At 41.2% G+C, this 21506-nt stretch overlaps 1 protein-coding gene across 5 annotated transcripts in view; it reads right to left on the bottom strand.

Moving 5' to 3' along the window:
* Positions 1-8905: 8905 nt before the first annotated feature.
* Positions 8906-21506, bottom strand: part of JHY (junctional cadherin complex regulator) — a 94494-nt gene continuing 81893 nt past the window's right edge. For all 5 annotated transcript variants that reach the window (XM_036013703.1, XM_036013706.1, XM_036013704.1 and 2 more), the window contains 3 exons: positions 12016-12096; positions 11152-11277; positions 8906-9356 (listed from right to left, as the gene is read on the bottom strand). In XM_036013703.1, coding sequence (XP_035869596.1) covers positions 9159-9356; positions 11152-11277; positions 12016-12096 — 405 coding nt within the window. In that variant the 3' untranslated portion in view covers positions 8906-9158. The remainder of the gene's footprint in view (positions 9357-11151; positions 11278-12015; positions 12097-21506) is intronic.

Here is a 21506-nt window from a genome sequence, read left to right as displayed (position 1 = left end):
TTGCTTTGTTGATTGTCACTTATAGGTGAGATCATTTGTGTATGCCTTAAAAACACCCTTTACTGGGATTTTAGTGGGGGCTTGCCAAGAAAGTGAAATGTGTGTGTGTGTGTGTGTGTGTGTGTGTGTGTGGTCAGAGTACTGTATTTATCCAGAAACCTCATGTTTTGAATTTCATGTTATTATGCTCTGGCTTTTACTGTGAGTGAGGAGGTGTTGATCTTTTACCTCAGTGTTTCCTTTATGTAACTGAATTGGTTGAGGTTCAGGAGAATTGCATCATCATCGGAACAGATAAAAAAGGCTGACAGCATTGCCAGAGCACAGAATAGCCCTTCCTACCTCCTAGTCAATGATGCCGTGCAAGTGGCTTGGGCTCTCAGTTTAAGAGCATTGGAAGTCAGAGTTAATCCTTAAGAATCTTTGTGGAAGGTCCTGAATAATTTCACAGGATATTCTTAAAAATCTCCAGGTGAGGAAATTTATGCTACTTCATTTTCCTTGGTTCAAATTAATTTGAAGCCTAGGTCCCTAAATCTGAGTAAGAAACAGAAAGAACACACAGAGAGAGCAAGACAGAGGTACAGGAGCACAAACACACTGCCACGCGCACACACACATGCTCCTAAAGAGCATGCGGCAGACAGGACAGGGAGAATTAGAAAGTGATCAATTAGGACATTAAGTGTTTTGTGGCACACGGACGCATCTGCATTTTGCCCTGATAACAAGGCCATCAGCTCATTTTCAGAGGGCGGCTGTCTTCTTCAGCTCCATCCTCAGATCAAAGACATACTGGCCGCTTGCATTTTCCAATCCGAATGGGAATGCTAATTTATACTCCTTAATGTGTGATGGTAAGAGACTCCTTCAATTAACTGAATTCTATAGCCAGCAAAATAAAAGGTATACAAAGAAGCACAGGCTGAAAGAGCCAAAATTCTCATTAAATCAAAAGGTCCAGTATTCATTACCTCGTGCATCTGAGGCTAAGCCCCAAATACAGGGATCATCAAAGGAGGCTTAATGGGTTAAATTGAGAATATAATCTAATTAAAACATTAGACATGGCTAAATTGTTCTTTGATATTCATCTAAAGGTTTCATTAAAAATAGGTGCTTGAGGTTTGTATGATAGGGGATTGTCAATTTTATGTAGAGACAACAAATTTAGGGACTTCATCAACACTGCATCAAATGCTCCCATTGCGTGGAGGCAGCAGAGACATCAGATCCGCTGGGGCGCAAGGTGTGGGGGGCAAGGCCAACTGACTTCATGATGTGGCTTTGGTAGGGGTCTGGATGGGAAAGAAGGCATCAGGGTCGATTTGGGAGGCAAATCTGTCATAGAGGAGGAACGGGTACATTGGTGCTCCGAACTGTTTAGCATAGAGACCTGCATTGCTTTTGTTCACTGGATATTCATTCTGTTCTCTACTTCCTTCTCCTGTGCACGCTTTGGATTTTAAATGTCTGAAGGTTGTTTCCTCCACTGTCAAATTTGCACCATGAGGGTAACTACTATACCTCTTGCAAAAGCCTGGGACCCTGGTGACAGAGGACATCCTGGGAGGCCTGTCAGCAGCCCGTCAGGTGGCCTCTGTGAGCTGTCAGCTCAGTGAAGGGCATTTGTGGAATCTTTTCAGATGTTTCCAAGGCTTCACTAAATATACAGGGGTCTGGCACAAATAATGCCCCCTTTTTAATTACAAAATCTTTTATTACAAAATCATAAGCATGTAATTCTATAACAACAATATCATACTGAAGCACATGTGACATTTTAGGTGAAATGTTCAAATTAAAACTATAGATTATTACACCCATATTATTACCCTACCAACCACACTCAATCAGGTGCTACTTCTGCTGGACCCTGCATTTGCCTGAAATGCTCATATCATTGTAATCAACCTGTTAGACTGTTTAATAGCAGAAGACCATTTATGCAGCTTATTGAAAATTAATTACTTACATGGCAAGGGGAAATGAAAGGGCAGTGGAGAGGCAGCAAGGGAGATAAACCCTGCCCGCCAAATTCTTGCTTCCTCTCTTCATAATACCCAAAGAGCCCCTATATTTGAGAGGTGGAGAGAGCTGAAAAGTCTGTTCACTTTGCATCTTGTGATGTGATTTTTTTCATTATATTTTAGGGAAACCCCAACTTTCCACTTATTTCACTAAGTCCAAATCAAGTAACCAAACATGAAGAAGAGGAATCTTCAAGACCAGGGAATAAAATTTTAAAATGAAAACTTTAAACACCATCTAAAACTTTTTGCTTTTCATTGACCAAATGTTTGCTGAGGAAACGTTGTTTTCTCAGTACCTTTGTGTGGAAGCTGTGTTACTCGCTTAGTGAGGTTACGTGGAAAGAAGAGACAAATCCTGTACGTAGTCTGGAGGCAACGGGGTGAGGGGACAGTGCTGAGTCTCAGGGTTTTAGCTCCTCTGAGAGCCTACTCCAACATATTTACAAAAGTGGAATAAATGTCTAAATGAAATTTTACTAGGATACATGTTTCTTCTTTATTTTCCCTTGACAGTATATAAGTTTTATCTGACAATATAAACAACTTATAATTAGGGATAGAGGGGGAAGGACACCCTATGGATAAACAAAATTGACAACATTTGAAGAATTTCACTTTGTGCTACTGTTTATTTATTTATTTATCAAATGGATTTTGGTTTATAGAAAAGTTAAGTGGGCAGTACATAAAGATCCCATGTGATCCCTTACCACCTACCAGCTTCCTACATCATTAGCTCACATTAGTGTGGTACATCTGTAACGACTGACAAACAGTATCATTAACTATTGCCAAATCCTACAGTTCACATTCGGGTTCATTTTCTTGTGTGGCAGATTCTATAGGTTTTGAGAAATGTATTGTGTACAATGGTGTACATCCAATGATACAGAATAGTTTCCCTGCCCTAAGTAACTCCTTTGTTCTAACTGTTCGTCCCACCCGCCCTCCCACTGAACCCCTAGCAACCACTGATCTCTTTACTGTATGTGCTACTGCTTTAAATCTTTTCCTCACTGGGAAAACAACTGAAGAGGTAAATACAGTGCTCCTGTATCTTTTTGTCTCTCTTCTTACCCATTAGGAATAGAAGTTATGAAAACACATTTAGCATTAGGGAGAAGTCTGCAATGCTATGAATGCTTGAGAGCTGAATGGGATACAGAGCATTCAAGATTCTTACTCTAACAGGTAAAAGGAATCTTTAAAAAAAGGTATATTTAGGACAGCAACTTTGATTTTTCCTTAAGAACTTTATATTTTCAAATGCTACTTCTAATATAATAATACATGTTTTGAAGCACATCTTGGAGAGAATTAGCTAAACTTGCCCTGATATCTGCAGACTATCCTCACAATTTAATTCATTTTCTGCTATTTTTCAGTAAGTAATTAAAAAGAACCCCTCTTGAATTTATCTAGTCTGCTATTGTAGCCTGTTTGCTATCAACTCAAAGTTCTCAATTAGGTCTAGTGTTGTCATAATTACTCGGTGTGTTTTTGAACAACTCCCAGATAATAACCGTTGGGAGGAAGAGTTATTTTCTCACTGTAGACTAGACTGTGCATGCTCATGCTTGCTGTGATGTTTTGACAATGATTCATTAACCAATAATAAGGCCCCAATTAGAGCCATTAGGCATTGAGGCCTTAGCTAGGCTTACCTTCTATTTGTTCCTCAACCTTGTCTTGTCTTGAGTTTCTAGATAACTCCCAAGAGACTCCTTTTTGTACAAAACAATACCATGAAGACAGCTGTCATTAAACTCAGCTACTTGTAAAAGCGCTCCAAGAGGATGTCTCGTTGGAACCTCAAGATGAAACAACATCATAAAAAAGGAGGCTGTAATAAGAGATAATGTGTGGTTTAAAGGTCCCTTATTTACCCCTGTTCTTAGTGCTCAGGCAGATTAGGCACTGTGTCTTTCAGTGGCACATATAACACCTGGTGAAATGCAGGCCCTCCGTCATCGTAGCACACACACTTAAAGTCCCTTGTTTTCTTGTAGGCAGATTCTTTTTACTTCTTAAATATTTGAAACGAACAACTATAAAAAAATCACTGATCCATATGAGTCTATATAAGGTTAATATTGTCATTAGTACAATTTAAAGGAGCAGCAAAACATCGTTTGTCACTCAGTTTTTGCAGTCTCTTCCCTGTCCTGGTGTCATAGTAGCTTAGTGATAGTCTGCTGGGTCTTGCGAGGTCCCTTGGGGCCAGAGGAAGGCCTGTTGTGATCCAGTTTTTCATTTCAACTCCAAGTGTTCAACAAATAGGCCTTATTTCTTTAGCCAAAGTCATTTTAGGTGCTGTTTGTCACTCTAAATATTTCCATACAGAGAATTTTGATGTCCTATAGTCCTATAGGCCCAATGACAGAGACTTGCCTGGGGAATAAAGACCCTGTGAAATGTTGTATGACACTTGACTGAATTTTTAAACCAGCGTTAACTGACTGTGTATTCTTGATAGTATGTGTGAAAATACCTGAAGGAGTTACAATGCTTAGGCTAACAGAGAAATGGTTGTGGGGTGATTTTTAAATATTCTGGAAAGAGAAGAAATAGCATCCCTTTTATTGGTTAACCTCTTAGTTGCTTTATACACATCTCCTACAGCTTTATCAGTGTAGTAATAAAGTTGCCGGGTTGTACATGTTAAAAATTTGATTAAGGTACACAGGAATGCATATTTCAGAATATGGAACTACATTATGGAAATTCAAGTCTAAAACGGAAATCCGTATCAACTACATGCTTCTGCCCACCCAGTAAAACAAGAACTACTTCTCCAGACACAGAAATACCCAGCAGGGCTGTCCTAGGTGTGGAAAGGCTGGATTCAGACCTGGCTGCTCAGCAGGATTGCCTACTTCCGAATCAGTGTTTCCTCTCCTGAAGAACTGGCGGTTGAACAAGAGAAGCCTATTCCAAGCTCTAAATTATTTTAAGATATTCTAGTGGAAGTGAAATATTTATAAAGATTTACACTGTCCCTTTAATATAAAAACATGGAAGTGTCTCTGAGCACTATTTTATCTTCCAGAGTAAGTTTAAATTTAAAGCCATTAAAAATCATTTCATGTCATGTTTCTTAGAAAAGTCTTGACCATATATGCTGATGCTTCCTCTTCTTTTACAAATATATTTTAGGAACTGTCCAAGCTGAGATTTTTCTAAACTTGCTCTTCATGTATGATATGATTTTCCAAATACCACAGAAACATGATTTGTCAGTTTACTCTTTATCATAAGGTATTTGTTATCTTCCCAGACTTGTGATTCTAATTGCTTCCAGTTTTAAGAGAAAATTAAGTATGGGCAGCTTTTATGCCTCATCATGGCTTATATAACATGCATACCACATAGAAGTAGGTCTCCAACGCTAGTCCTTATGCCGTCTCTGTAGGAAAACAGATCTGTCTTCAATCATTATTAAAATTGTCCATTTCTGGATATGGCATCTAAGGATGTGATGCCCATCTAACACAGGCAAGTAAAACATTAAATCATCTAGCTTCATTTTGAGACCTGGGAATTTTATAATGTTCATTCAACTTCAAAATATTATAAAAATAATTATTAATACTGACATCCATAGTAAACTATGGAATGATTTTGTGTTACCTAATATTATTTCTTTGTGTAAAAGTACATATTTGATAATATTTTAAGATATTTGTGATGGCAAGATGCCTAGCTAATTTATATATTTGGAGTAACTTTTTAAAAATTATTTTTAATTTTTCAATTATAGTTGATATACAATATTACATTGGCTTCAGGTGACTCCCCAGGGATTAGACATTAAATGATTTACTAAGTGATCACCTTGACAAATCTCATACCCATTTGACACTGTACAATTATTGTAATATCATTGACTGTATCCCTTATGTTGTACTTTACATCCCCATAACTATTTTGTAACCAATTTCAACAAATTTGTACTTCTCAGTCCCTTCACCTTTTTCACCCGTCCCCCGAAACCCCTTCCATCTGGCAACTGACAAAACATTCTCTGTATCTGTTAGTCTGTTTCTGCTCTGCTTGTTTATTTTGCTTTTTAGATTAATTGTTGATAGATAAGTATTCATTGCTATTTTATTGTTCATATTTTTTATCTTTTTTCTCCTTGTTAAAGAAGACCTTTTAACATTTCATGTGTACTGGTTTAGTGATGGTGATTCCTTCAGTTTTTTCTTGTCTGAGAAGCTCTTTACCTAACCCTTTATTCTAAATGATAGCCTTGTTGTGTAGAGTAATCTCAGTTGTAGGCTCTTACTTTTCATCACTTTAAATACTTCTTGCCAATCCCTTGGGGCCTGCACAGTTTCTGTTGAGAAGTCAGCTGACAGTTTACGGGAGCTCCCATGTAGGTAACTGCTTTTCTCTTGCTGCTTTTAAGATTCTCTTTGTCTTTAAGCTTTTGCATTTAAATTATGATGTGTCTCGGTGTGGACCTCTTTGGACTCATTTTGTTTGGGGCTCTCTATGTTTTCTGGACTTGTGTATCTATTTCCTTCACCAGGTTAGGGAAGTTTTCTGTTACTATTTTTTCACATGAGTTTTCAATTTTTTGCTCATTCTCTCCTTTTCCCCTTCTAGAACCCCAATGATACAACTGTTGATATGATTAAAGTTGTCCTAGAGGCTCTTTTGGAGTATACACACACACATACACATATACACACATATATAATGAAAAGTTATTATATATTAATATGACTATATAATATATTCATATATGCATATTAATGTGTAAATATGTATATATAAGTATATATTTTATACATGTAGTCTGTTCTGATTGGGTGTTTTCTTTGACTCTCGGCTTCATCTACTTTACTATTGATATCCTGTAAACTATTCTTAATTTCAATTAATGTATCCTTCATTTCTGACTGGTTCTCTTTATGGTTTCTATGCCCTTTTTCATGTTGTTGAAGTTTTCACTAATTTCCCTGAAGTCCTCACTAAATTCCTTGAGCATCCTTATAACCATTGTTTTGAACTCTGTATCTGGTAGTTTACTTGCCTCCATTTCATTTAGTTCTTTTTCTGGAGATTTCTCCTGTCATTTCATCTGGGACCTGTTTCCTCATCTCTGCATTTTGTCCACTTCCCTGTATCTGTTTCTGTGTGTTAGGTACAGTTGCTATGTCTCCTGGATTTGCTGGTGTGGCTTATGCAGTAGGTGTCCTGTGGGTGCAGTGGCGCAGCCTCCATAGTCACCCCAGCTGGGTGCTCCGGGTGCACCCCTCTTTGGGCCTGTATACTCTATCCTGTTGTAGTTGAGTCTTGATTGCTGTTGGTGTTACTGGGAGGGCCTGACCCAGGCTGATCTGCTGTGAGGACCAGCTGCGTCTACATGGAGGAGCTGCTGTGCAGGAGTGGACCCTATTGCGTAGGACTTGCTTCAGTGGGGCTCAGGTGCTCACTGAGTCTGGCCCTTGAGTGTGTCACTTGTGGAGGTGGTAAGGTTGAAATCCAGCAAGGTCTGAAGCCGTCCATTGATTGCACTGGCTCTGGGGCCTCCTGGGAGATGCAAGGTCAGCCATTGCCTGTGCCCTGCCTGGGGCCACCAGCATGAGCTACCAGGTGATCTGCAGATGGCTGCTACTTGCACTGGGCTTGAAGGTGCCCAGGTGAGGTCAAGCTGCAAACTAAATCTTGCTGCTGTTAGTGCTGGGCCTGGGGCCACTGAGCAAGATGTTTGGGGCATACTGAGGCCAGATGTTGCTTGCTTGAGAGCTGTGTTTTTTTGTTGTTTTTTTGAAAGTCTGAAGCATGAGGCAAGAGAGGCTAGTTGTATGAAAAAGCCACTGGAAACAGCTTGATGGGCTAGAAAGTCAGGTGAGGCAGGAGTCTCAGGGAATCACCCCAGTGGGGCAAACAGTGCAAGCCAGATTGATATTCAGATGTGGTGCCCGCCTACCCACACTTCTGTCAGGGAAAAAGCTGTCCCCCCAGTTCTCACCCTGACACCAGAAAATCAGTTCTTCCCTGTGTGTCCCTGGTGCCTTTTGAGCTGCTGCCCCAGTGCTGGAGTTCAAAGGGAGTGAGTCCGAGTAAGTCCAGGCACAGGCCCTTTAAGAGGATCATCTGGGACCCCAGAAGCCCTCCTTCTCACTAAGCCACAATCTCTGCTGATTTTTACAGTCGTAAGTTATGGGGACTTTCTTCCTGGTGCTGGGAGCCTAGGCTGAGGCCTGGCTCCTCAGGGGTCACCTCCACAGCCAAGATATCTGTCTGATTTTATCCACTATGTGTGTGTCTCCACACCTCCTACCAGTCTCAATGTGGCTGCTTCTTTAAAGTCTAGTTTTAAGGCTTACATTCAGCCAGATTTCAAATGGTTCTGAAGGACACTTTCTCTGTGGCTTAGTTGTAATTCTGATGTGATCGTGGGAGGAGGCAAGGACTGTGTTTACCTGTGCTGCCATCTCGACTGGAAGTCTGGAACAGGTCTCGCTGACGAAGTGTGGCTCTCTGAGCTGCCTGAGTCAGTGCCCCTGGCCTCGGAGGGTTTCTCTTTAGCGTCTTGATGCTCTGTTGGAACACTCAGATTTGTCCTGCCGGAGCAGGCGCCTCCAGATGTATCTTCATTTCTTCTAATTTTATAGGAAAAATCTTTGCTAAATTTAAAGACTTTAGAAATATTTTGGAAATAGTATCTCAAAATATGCTGGTGATTAGTCCAATTTGAGTTTGTTTTAGCAGAAACTGAAGTGTTTGTACATTTTTATTGTCAGGAATGTAAAAGAAAGAAACACAAGTTGATAATCTTATTTCTGGGTAATTTCCAAGTTTTCATTATGCTAAGGAAGGGTAGACATTGTTTAAGAAATCAAAAGATCCAATATAAAACCAAAAGGCTTTATTCCCTAACTCTTACTCAGCCCCAAATTCTGATTTGAAAATAAATAATTTAAATTTTTCTTCCTAAAAGGTAAAATATGGCACCATAACATAATAGGGCCCCATATTTTAAATCACACTCAAAGAGGGAGCACAGTTTGATTTTGATAACAGCTCGCCACTCTCAATGCGGAGAGGCTAGTTGGAGTTTCTTTGCTGCGTGTCCATTCTCAGGGCATTTTTGGTCCCCTGCACATGGGCCTAGACAATTTGAAGGACTTTGAAAGCAGCCACAGCTTTTTTCTCCCTTTCGTGTCTGCTCTGCAGTATTTCCAGCAGGGAGATTTCAGGCAAAGTGTCTTCTTTTCCTGCATAGGCTGGATCTTTCTTATCCTTTGACGTGTGGTCAGTCAGATTTGAAGGTTTGGGTTTTGGGATGGTCTTAGCATATTCCAAAGCCTGAAGACATAAAGAAAATTGCATTTGAAATAGGAAAGTGAGCCCTGGATTCCTTAAATGCAGTCTAGACTTAGGAAATGCTTACTGATAATATAAGCGAAGACTATTGCTACAATAAGGTACAAATACATGGATGGAAATGGAAACCAAGCAGAAAATGCAAATAATGTGGTATAATTTATAGGTTTAAACAAAATAAATTAGCCACATAAGGATTTGCTGTGAAAAAGAGTTGAAAAGGGTGTCGTTTTCTTTATAAAACAGAATTTTATTGAGTGTTTGAAAGTAGAATTTTCTTGTGTTTGATCTTATTAAAACCAAATTTATCATAAGGCAACATTAACAGGCCTTTCTATCCAAAAAGGACTTGTTATCACTTTAGGCCAGAGATATCAGTGTAGTTGATATAAAACTGCACCTCCATTATTACACCAACTTTTCTTGTTCGTAGGCTCTTAGAAATCTAACAAGTCTTTGTTAGAAATTATAAATGATTCTTTCTTCTTTTTTTAGTATACCTATATAGACCTGGATACTGGAAAAGGCAGTATTCTTTTTTTCTGACTGATGTTGATTTTGAAAGGCATTACAATAAAAATAAAATGACTAAATAAGATTTCTAAATCTGCTTTTATATCAGTTTTATATTTTGAAAAGAGTCTCTTGATGGCTAAAATAGGAGTGGATGGTAGGTCCTACAGGGAAAAAAATACCCTCAAAACAGAAAAACTCCAGCCTTCTCAGTTTTGTGTAGGTGACTTTGTATGAATTTCTAATTACAGATTTGTTGCCTTGAATCTCTTCATGAAAAAATAATGGATTGGAGGAAAAAAGAAAAGTGGCACCATAAAAATTCAAGTAGATTGAGGTTTTCAAGGTCTGAAGACAAAAGGCAATAAATAAAAAATATGCTGGTCTGGCCCTGGCTGGTGTGGCTCTGTGGTTTGAGCGTTGGTCTGCGAACCAAAAGGTCGCCAGTTTGATTCCTGGTCACGGCACATGCCTGGGTTGCAGGGTACGTCACCAGTTGGGGGCATGTGAGACGCAACCACACACTGATGTTTCTCTCCTTCTTTCTCTCCCTATCTCACATAAGTAAGTAAGTAAGTAAATAAATAAATAAGATGGTCTGTGAATGAGAACATAAAGTACAAATTCCTAAAGGCACCAAGGGTCCCTTGTCGTCCTCATTGGGACGGAGACAGAGACCTGCTCTGCAAAGCTCTGTGTCTCCACAGAACATACTTCCTGCACGTCAAGACTTGTAGTTGGATGACTCTGACCGAGAGAGAGCATTCTGTGTCTTATGAAATCATTTTTCTTGGACAGAGGAAGCTGTATATGATGACCCCTTAGGAAAAACATGGGAGAATAAGTTTGAGAGGGACAACAAAGACTTTTGTTTGACATAGCCACATAAACAGCACGAAAGCACTAACTTCCTTTTAAGCCTTACTCAGTGGTAGAAAATGAAATCAATAGGGGAAACTATCAATCCCAATTTACTAGCAAGTCACCTATTTGATTGTTATGTGTGACAAACTGGGACTACTACACTTAGAAGAAAACCTGTGGATGAATAAAGATAATAATAAACTTCAGAAGTCAAAGGCTGACCCTGTCATGGCATCGTAGGTGTGTGTGCCGTTTTTACATCCACGTCTGTCAGTGACGAATGGTAGTTAAAACACCCGTGTGTTCACAAACTGGGAAGGAATTCATGACCTTGTGAAGTAATAAAGGTTTCTTTTTAATTCTAATTGAGAAGGTAACTGCATTTGTGAGAATTTCTTACCTTCTGCCGAGAGAGGGCCGATTTTTCTGTTTTTGTTGTGTGTGGTTTTGACAGAATGGATAGTGTCTTCATGTTGTACTCCTTAACCTGTTTTGCATATTCCTTTTGGTGTATTAATTTCTGCATCTGTTCAGAGAAGCACAGTTACTGGTCCTGCTGGATCGCTGGGCTCTCTATTTAAAGAGGCACTGCCTGCAGCAAGCCAGGCCCACTGGCAGCAGCACCAGGGAGACGGCAGGGAAGCAGTTAAGCAATGTTTCTCTGGGAAGCAGTCTCTCTTGGAGGCAGAACATCTGCACAGCAGCCCACCCAGTGTTCCCTTAACATCGGCTAAATCACATCCAGCCTCTTCTTTGTTGCATTTACCCAATTTATTTTCATTTCTGCTTCTAACTTTGAACTAGACTCTCTTTCTATGCCTTGAGTGCAACTGCAGTTAAAACACATTAAACGGAGATCTGCTTTCCCTCGAGGACAGAGAATAAAGTGGATGCACTTTTCGTGGGTCAGGAAACCCTTACTCTGAGTGTCCTCTCTGTAGCCGCTGCTCAAAATTACCACGATGACTCTGCTGGGAAAGACCTACGAGCCCACAGCCCACCCTCTCCTTTCATGTGTGCGGGCCCCACTCTCCCGTGCGCGGGCCTTCGACACTGAAAGTGGGTGTGCAACACAATACTGGCTAAGTAATTTCATTTTTCAGTCAAAGAATGCCTGGGTCTCTGTTACCAGCGATATTTCAGAAGTGTCTCCATTCAGAGACATTTGAATTAGAACTTGGTTCTGGGGGCATCTTATACATCTTTGCTAAAAGACAGATGGGTCAGTCCACGCCTGAAGACACTGGGTGCACATCCCACTCACTTTGTCTCTGATGGACTCAAGGTCAGGTCCAAGGCCTCCCAGCTTCACGTCTCTTTTCTGGTAACCTTTCAGCTTGGGACTCTGAAAACACAGTCACGGAGACAGTTTGTTTTAAGGACTCAAATGCCCCCCACAGCTGTCACTGTGCTGCCCGAGGAAGGGAGGGCGGGCAGTGGAGAACGGCGTACTTTCTGCCAACTCATCCGTTTTAATGGTGCTCACTGGCAATAGTTTCTTTGGTATTTTGTAGCTGACTAGCTAACATGTTTTGACTTTTCCACTTCTGCAATTAAAAAATTTGAAATTGTGAATATTATGAATAAACAATTTCAAGTGAGCCAAGTGCTGTTTTGTTAACATTTCAACATAACATGTACATTACGACCTCGCTGCTGCTGCTACTACTAGTGTGTCTCATTTCGTTCGGTTCACCGCACCAAATGATGGCCCCGGAAGAGGCAATCTGAATGAACCAGGCCAGCACATTACTTCATATAAAAGCACCCTGCCTAGTGATATTATATTCAAAACAAAGTGAATATTTGAGCTAAGAGTCTAGGCAGGACCTGTTGGTAAACTCATATTCAGTGTGATTTGGATATTTTAAAAGGTCCAAATAATTTTATGTAACTGATTAGTATTTTTGTCTTGAAAGGCACAGAGTAATGTGAGGTAATTTAATTAATTGATTGTGATATTGAACCCAATAATAGGAAGGAAAAATTCTAATGCTCTCCTGACTATAGGATAGATGAAGACATTTTTCAAACTGCTGCTTTTGGCATTGACACTGACTTGTACTTGCAGCAGATGCCCTTGTGGGGAAAGCAAACCCTTTTTCCTTTGAGTCTGTGAGTTTATCTGGTTTCCTTCCTCAGGAAGGGTAGGAAGGACAATGCCAGAGAGAGGGTTTGGGTGACAGTAACTATCCTGGTGCACATCTCGGTCAGTCGGTCAGTCGGTGGGAAGAGTGGGAGGGAGGAGGAGGAGCCCAGCTGGGGAGGCGGCACTGCCGCGCTGACTCTGGCGAACTACAGGGTACATTTTGGAAGCTCCTGTTAATTAATGATTGAGTCCAAAGATTACAATGTACCTAATGTATCTTTTCCTTAGACAGAATTTGGCAGACAGTCCAGAGACTTAAAAAATTTTTTCATCACATTAGATACAGTTACTGTATATAATTCCCAGACCTTAACAGTGAACTCATGTCAACACCTTGTACTCTCAGTGGCCTGCTGACCGACCACCCAGCGGTCATGCCTATTAGAGTCTCCACTATCACTTCCCACTGTGGAGGCTTGGATCCAAACACTCTTTTCCCCAGGCCTCCAGCACTGAACTCTGGCCCATGAGGAATGAGTGCAAGTTTTCTGGTTGGAGAGAGGATACATCTTAGGAAGCTTTTATTTGGAATGGTGCAGCCCCCCCACCCCCTGCTTTCCCTTGACCTTGGCTGCAATGTGGAAGTGATTCCTGGAGTTGGAGCTTCAGAGGCAATCTTGTAGGCGAGGAGGAAAAAAGAATCACACAAAGACTGGTTCTGATATTTTGAGATGTAGAGCCATCATGTCAGTAATGACTTTCTTGGAGATTAATTGCAAGAAAAAGAACCCATACTTTTGAAGTAGTTGAAAATAAAAATTCTGTGACATGTAACTGAAGGCAAAATTTCTATGGTTGTAGAAATTTTCTGTGGTACATCTCTGTGCTTCAAAGGGCCCAAATCATGTATCACATTGGCAGCACTTCTATAGTGCAAGGACTACAAGTTCTGTAAATAGAAGTTGCTAATTAGAATGTTAAACATTTATAGTCAAAACTCTTTCAGTGCATCTAATTCTAAAAGGTGAGAGAAAGTCCTTTCCTAAAGAAGCCTTTGGGGGGACTTCCGGCAAGATGGAGGCATAGGTGGACGCACCGTAACTCCACGCACAACCAAGATTAGAACAACAACAATTTAGAGGCAGAATAACACCCAGAACTGACAGAGAATTTATCTGAATGGAAGTTGGACAGCCAAGAAGTTGAAATAGACCCGTTCATCCAGACTGGTAAGAGGGGCGGAGATGAGCTCTGGTTGCAGCGCGAGGAGTGCAGGGAGAGCTGGGTGCATAGGGCAACCGGGAGCACATAAGCCATCCGGGGCGCACAGTGGGTGGACCCTGAGTATGCAAGTGGCAACTGGTGGACCCAGTGAGGCTGCAATTGTGGACCAGGGTGGAGCACGCAGCCCAGGATCCTAGGAGAGTGGGGCTGCCGCCATTGTTCCCCCCGCCCCCACCCCCACATACAACGTCACAATCTAGCAACTGGGGTGCCCAGCCCCGGTGAACACCTAAGGCTCCACCTCTCACAATAACAGGAGTGACCAGGCAAAAGAGAGAGAGAGAGAGAGAGAGAGAGAGAGAGAGAGATATGGCTCCAATAGACCAAATCAGTGCCCCAGAACGCATCCTTTTGAGCGACCAAGAAATAGCCAACCTATCAGATGCACAGTTCAAAACACTGGTGATCAGGAAGCTCACGGAATTGGTTGATTTTGGGCGCAATTTAGATGAAAGGATGCAGGTTACCATAAAAGAGATGCAGGAAGATACGCAGAGGAGAGCCAATAGTGAAAGGAAGGAATCTGAGTCTCAAAACAATACAGTGGACCAGAAGGAAGATAGAATCAACCAAGCAGGAAAGCATGATGAAATAAGAATTCAAAAAATCGAGGAAAAGCTTAAGAGCATCCAGGACACCTTTAAACGTTCCAATATCCGAATTATAGGGGTACCAGAATGGGAAGGAGAAAAGCAACAGATTGAACATGTATTGATCAAATAATAAAGGAGAAATTCCCCAGTCTGGCAAAGGGAACAGTCTTCCAAGAAATCCAAGAAGCTCAGAGAGCCCCTAAAAGTTGGGCCCAAGAAGAAACACACCAAGGCACATGATAATTACATTAGCCAAGGTAAAATGAAGGAGAGAATCCTAGAAGTAGCAAGAGATAAGGGGACTGTCACCTACAAAGGAGTTCCCATCAGACTGTCAGCTGATTTCTCCAAAGAGACCTTACAGGCAAGAAGGGGCTGGAAAGAAATATTCCAAGTCATGAAAGACAAGGACCTACATCCCAGATTGCTCTATCCAGCAAAACTCTCATTTAGAATGGAAGGGCAGATAAAGTGCTTTTCAGATAAGGTCAAGTTAAAGGAGTTCATCATCACCAAGCCCTTATTTTATGAAATGTTAAAGGGACTTATCTAAGAAAAGAAGATAAAGAAAAGACATGTATAGTAAAAGGACAGCAAACTCACAATTATTAACAGCCACACCTAAAGCAAAACCAAAAGAAACTAAGCAAACAACTAGAACAGGAACAGAACCACAGAAATGGAGGGCACATGGAGGGCTAGCAGCAGGGGGGTAGGAGGAGGAGAGCGGGGGAAAAGGTATAGAGAATAAGTAGCATAGAATATAGGTTGAAAATAGATAGGGGGAGGGCAAGAATGGTATGGGAAATGTAGAAGCTAAAGAACTCATAAGTATGACACATGGACATGAACTAAAGGGGGGGAACGTGGGTGGAAGAGGGGGTACAGGGTGGAGGGGAGAAAAGGGGGGAAATGGGACAACTGTAATAGCATAATCAGTAAAATACATTAAAAAAGAAGCCTTTGAACTAAAATCATTAGCGGCTTCTGTTCAAGATGGTGGTATAGGGAAACATGGCTCACCTCTTCACACATCTACATCAAAATTACAACTAAAATACAGAACAACATCACTCAGTACCATCAGAAATCAAGTTGAATGGAATTCTGCCAACTATGGAATTAAAGAAACCATATCCATCGAGACTGGTAGGAGGGGTGCAGATGTGGAACAGGCTGGACTCTCATCTACATGTGGTGGATAAAAATTCCAGAAGGACATCTCGGGAGCAAGGAGTCCCAGCCCCATACCAGGCCCCCCAACCCACAGTTACAATGCCAGGAAGATAAGTCCCCACAACTTCTGGCTGCAAAAACCAGCAGAGATTGAGTTGGTGGAAGAAACTGCAGGATCCCCATGCAGTTCCTCTTAACGAACCCACACATGGGCTCACCTACTCAGACTCACTCCCTCTGTGCTCTAACACCAGGATGGCAGTTTGAAGGGCACCAGTGGCATACTGGGAGAGGCTGAAGTGTCTGGCATCAGAGCAAGCAGAAGCCATTGTCCCTTTTCTGACCCCTCCCCCCACAGAGCCACAGAGCAAGCAGGCTTGTGACATATTTGAGGCTCCATCAACCTGGCTAACACTTGTTTGACCCAATTTGGATTTTCCCAGAGACTCCACCATACCCAATTTAGAGGCCCACCCAAGCTGCTTTTCCATGTGAATGGTTGGTCTTGGCTCTTATATCATAACTTCCTAAATTCTATCAAATAAGTAACAGCTGTCCTCAGTGAGCTCCAGGCCAGGCACCAGCAGCAGCCAAATTAGTTTCACAGCTTGGTTTCACCTGGGAATCTCTAAGGCCAGCACAAGTAACAGCCTACTCAGGTTGCTTTATAGCTCAGGAAAGGTGACCCTTGGCAAAACACAGGTTGGGACTGACGTTGGCCTATACCACTCAGGATACCCCAGGGCCAGTGTACCCAGTGGATAGCTACAGACCATGTTGGAACACCACCCTGTCCCTGAACAGCTGATCCTCCACGGAGGATGGAGGTTGGTGATAAGTAGTCAAAGCCAATCCTTGCAGCTAACTGGCCTGGGTAAATCTCTCCCACTGACCTGCCAATAGCAATCAAGGCTCAACTACATGAAAAGGGTGTACTCAGCCAACGTGAAGGGCATATCTCAAATAACCAGCTTGCATGATGCGGGGAGCTGTGCCCCTCTAGACCCTACAGGACACCTGCTGCATTAGGGCACACTACCCACACAGGAAGTCAAAGCAGCTCTACCTAATACATAGAAATAAACACAGGGAGGCTGCCAAAACAAGGAGACAAAGAAACATGGCTCAAATGAAAGCACAGATAAAAATTCCAGAAAAAGAGCTAAATGAAATGGAGATAAGTAATCTATCAGATGCAGAGTCCAAAACACTGGATATAAGGATGCTCAAGGAACTTAGTGAGGACCTCAGCAGCAAAAAAAGATCCAGTCAGAAACAAAGGATTCAGTAATTGAAAAACAAGAACAATTTACAGGGAAATAACTAGAGTGGATGCCAAGAACCAAATCAATGATTTGGAAACTTAGGAAGCAAAAGTCAACCAATCAGAACAAGAAGAGAAAGTATCCAAAAAAATAAGGGTAGTAAAAGCAGCCTCTGGGACAAGTTCAAGGGGTACAGCACTTGCATCATAGGGGTTCTAGAAGGAGAAGAGAAAGAAGAAGAAACTGGAAGTCTATTTGAAAAAATAATGAAAGAAAACTTCGCTAATTTGGCAAAGGAAATAGACATGCAAGTTTAGGAAGCACAGAAAGTCCCAATCAAGGTGGATCCAAAGAGGACCACACCATGACACATCATAATGAAAATGCCAAAGGTTAAAGATAAAGGGAATCTTAAAAGCAGCAAGAGAAAAGCAAAGAGTTACCTACAAAGGAGTTCCCATAAGACTGATTTCTCAAAAGAAACTTGCAGGCGGGACTTCTGGCAAGATGGAGGAATAGGTGGACGCACTGTGCCTCCTTGCACAACCAAGATTAGAACAACAATGATTTGCAGACAGAATATCACTCAGAACTGACAGAGGATTTATCTGAATGGAAGTTGGACAGCCAAGAAGTTGAAGTGGACCTGTACATCCAGGCTGGTAGGAGACGACGAGCCGGGAGGGCGCGGGGCTGGCGCGGGTCGGCGGTGCACGGAGGTTGGGGAAAATTTGGCGCGAAATCGGCACGACAGCCATCCAGGGCGCAAGAATGCAGCGGTGATCCCTGAGTACCAACCTGCGACTGGTGGACCCAGTGGGGCAGCGATTGTGGACCAGGGCAGAGCTCGCGGCCCAGGATCCCAGGGAAGGGTCTGAGCCCAGGAGAACAGAATGACCACCATTGTTCGCCCACACCCCCGCCCCTGCCCCCACATATAACATCACAATCTAGTGACTGGGGTGCCCAGCCCCGGTGAACACCTAAGGCTCCGGCCCCCACTGTAACAAGAGCCACCAGACCGAAAAAAAAAAAAAAAAAAAAGGAGGAGAGACAGGGAAAGACATAAGACATGTTTCCAGCAGAACAGATCAGTCCCCCAGGACTCATCCTTTTGAGCGACCAAGAAATAGCCAATCTATCAGATGCACAGTTCAAAACACTGGTGATCAGAAAGCTCACGGAATTGGTTGATTTTGGGCGCAATTTAGATGAAAGGATGCAGGTTACCATAAAGAGATGCGAGCAGGAAGATACGCAGAGGAGAGCCAATAGTGGAAGGAAGGAATCTGAGTCTCAAAACAATACAGTGGACCAGAAGGAAGATAGAATCAACCAAGCAGGAAAGCATGATGAAATAAGAATTCAAAAAATCGAGGAAAAGCTTAAGAGCATCCAGGACACCTTTAAACGTTCCAATATCCGAATTATAGGGGTACCAGAATGGGAAGGAGAAAGCAACAGATTGAACATGTATTTGATCAAATAATAAAGGAGAAATTCCCCAGTCTGGCAAAGGGAACAGTCTTCCAAGAAATCCAAGAAGCTCAGAGAGCCCCTAAAAAGTTGGGCCCAAGAAGAAACACACCAAGGCACATGATAATTACATTAGCCAAGGTAAAAATGAAGGAGAGAATCCTAGAAGTAGCAAGAGATAAGGGGACTGTCACCTACAAAGGAGTTCCCATCAGACTGTCAGCTGATTTCTCCAAAGAGACCTTACAGGCAAGAAGGGCTGGAAAGAAATATTCCAAGTCATGAAAGACAAGGACCTACATCCCAGATTGCTCTATCCAGCAAAACTCTCATTTAGAATGGAAGGGCAGATAAAGTGCTTTTCAGATAAGGTCAAGTTAAAGGAGTTTATCATCACCAAGCCCTTATTTTATGAAATTTAAAGGGACTTATCTAAGAAAAGAAGATAAAGAAAAGACATGTATAGTAAAAGGACAGCAAACTCACAATTATTAACAGCCACACCTAAAGCAAAACAAAAGAAACTAAGTAAACAACTAGAACAGGAACAGAACCACAGAAATGGAGGGCACATGGAGGGCTAGCAGCAGGGGGGTAGGAGGAGGAGAGGGGGGAAAAGGTATAGAGAATAAGTAGCATAGAATATAGGTTGAAAATAGATAGGGGGAGGGCAAGAATGGTATGGGAAATGTAGAAGCTAAAGAACTCATAAGTATGACACATGGACATGAACTAAGGGGGGGAACGTGGGTGGGAGAGGGGTACGGGTGGAGGGGAGAAAAGGGGGGAAATGGGACAACACTAATAGCATAATCAGTAAAATACATTAAAAAATATAAAAATTAAAAAAAAAAGAAATTCTGGGCCTTGGCTGGTGTAGCTCAGTGGATTGAGCGCGGGCTGCGAACCAAAGCATCACAGGTCTGATTCCCAGTCAGGGCACATGTCTGGGTTGCAGGCCATAATCCCCAGCAACCACACATAGATGTTTCTCTCTCTCTCTTTCTCCCTCCCTTCCCTCTCTAAAAATAAATAAATAAAATCTTTAAAAAAAAAAGAAAGAAACTTGCAGGCAAGAAGAGGCTGTCAAAAAGTATTCAAAGTGATGAAAAACAAGGACCTACAACCAAGATTACTCTATTCAGCAAAGCTATCATTTAGAATGGAAGGGCAGATAAAGTGCTTCCCAGACAAGGTAAAGCTAAAGGAATTCATCATCACCAAGCCATTATTACATGAAATGTTAAAGGGACTTATCTAACAAAAATAAGATCAAAATTATGAACATTAACATGACAACAAACTCACAACTATCAACAACTGAATCTAAAAAATAAAAACAAAAAAACAACCAGAACAGGAACAGAATCATAGGTATGGGAGTCATTTGCAGGGTTATTAGCTAGGAGGGCAAGGGGGAAAAAAGGGGAAAAGGTGTGCAGGAATCAAGAAGCATAATGGTAGGAACAAAATAAACGGAAGGTGTTAAGAATAGTATCAGAAAGGGAGAAGAAGCCAAAGAACTTACACACATGACCCATGGATATGAGCTAAGGTGGGGAGGGAGAGGTTGCGGGAGGGAAGGGGGTACCAGGTGGAGGGGGGCAAAGGGAGAAAAATTGGGACAACTGTAACAGCACAATCAATAAAATATACTTTAAAATAAATATAAATCTAAATCTTTAAAAATAAATAAAATCATTAGTAATTAATAACAGTGCAGTATCTAGAAGAAATATTGTTCATTGAAGGTATTTCAAAACCTTAAATTCTTTTTAAGAGTCATTCTGCCATCAAAGCCACTACAGTTGCTTTTGCCTTTTTGACCTATTAATACTTTTATAAAATTGTTCCTAAGTTGCTACAATTTATTTTTTTTTTCACTAAGCAGTTTAGCATTACACTGTATTTTCCTATCACTAAATATTTTTGAAAATGTTGTCTACAAAAAATTTTTTAAAATTTAAGTATAGTTGGTATACAGTCTTATATTGGTTGTATTAGTTTCAGTGATTGAGCATCTTTATACCTTACAGTGTGATCACCCCACTAATTCTGGTAATCATCTGTCACCATGTGAATTCATCACAATATTTTCACTATATTCCCCTTCCCATTTTCACCTATCCCTTCCCCCCTTCCTTCTGGTCATGATTCCTTTGTTTTTTGTTTCTACGAGTCTTGTTTTGTTTTTTTGTTTGTTTGTTTTTTTGAGATCCCACATGTAGGTAAAATCATAGTGCATTTGCCTTTCTCTGACTTTTTTCACTTAGAATAATACCCTTTAGAGCCATCCATGTTGTTGCAAATAACAAGTTTCATTTTTTATTGCTATGTAGTATTCCATTGTATAATACACATGTGTGTGTATGCCACATCTTCTTTATCCATTTACTTATCAGTGGTCATCTAGGTTGCTTCCATATCTTGACTGTGGTAAATAATGCTGCAATGAACATAAGGTACACATATCTTTTTGAGTGAGTGTTTTTTTTTCTTCAGATAAATATCCAGAAGTGAAGTTGTGAGGTTATGTGATATAGCTATTTGTAGTTTTTTGAGGAGTCTCAAATATGGGAACGTGGGTGTGATTCCTAGAGTTGCAGCTGTAGGGGCAATCTTGTAGTCAGAAGCGACACCAATTTGTATTCCACCAACAGTATACAAGGGGTCCCTTTTCTTCACATCCTTGTCAGTGTATGCTATTTGTTGACATTTTGATAATAGCCATTCTAACTGATGTGAGGTAGTGTCTCACTATGGTTTTTATATACATTTCCCTGATGATTAGTGATGTTGAACATTTTTTCATATGTCACTATTTGCAGATAACATGGTACTACATATAGAACACCCTAAAGAGTCCACCAAA

The sequence above is a fragment of the Phyllostomus discolor genome, chromosome 13 (genome assembly GCF_004126475.2).
Source record: "Phyllostomus discolor isolate MPI-MPIP mPhyDis1 chromosome 13, mPhyDis1.pri.v3, whole genome shotgun sequence".
Lineage (NCBI taxonomy): Eukaryota > Metazoa > Chordata > Mammalia > Chiroptera > Phyllostomidae > Phyllostomus > Phyllostomus discolor.
The sequence above is the reverse complement of the archived record's forward strand: the minus strand, read 5'-3'. Positions and strand labels throughout refer to the sequence as shown.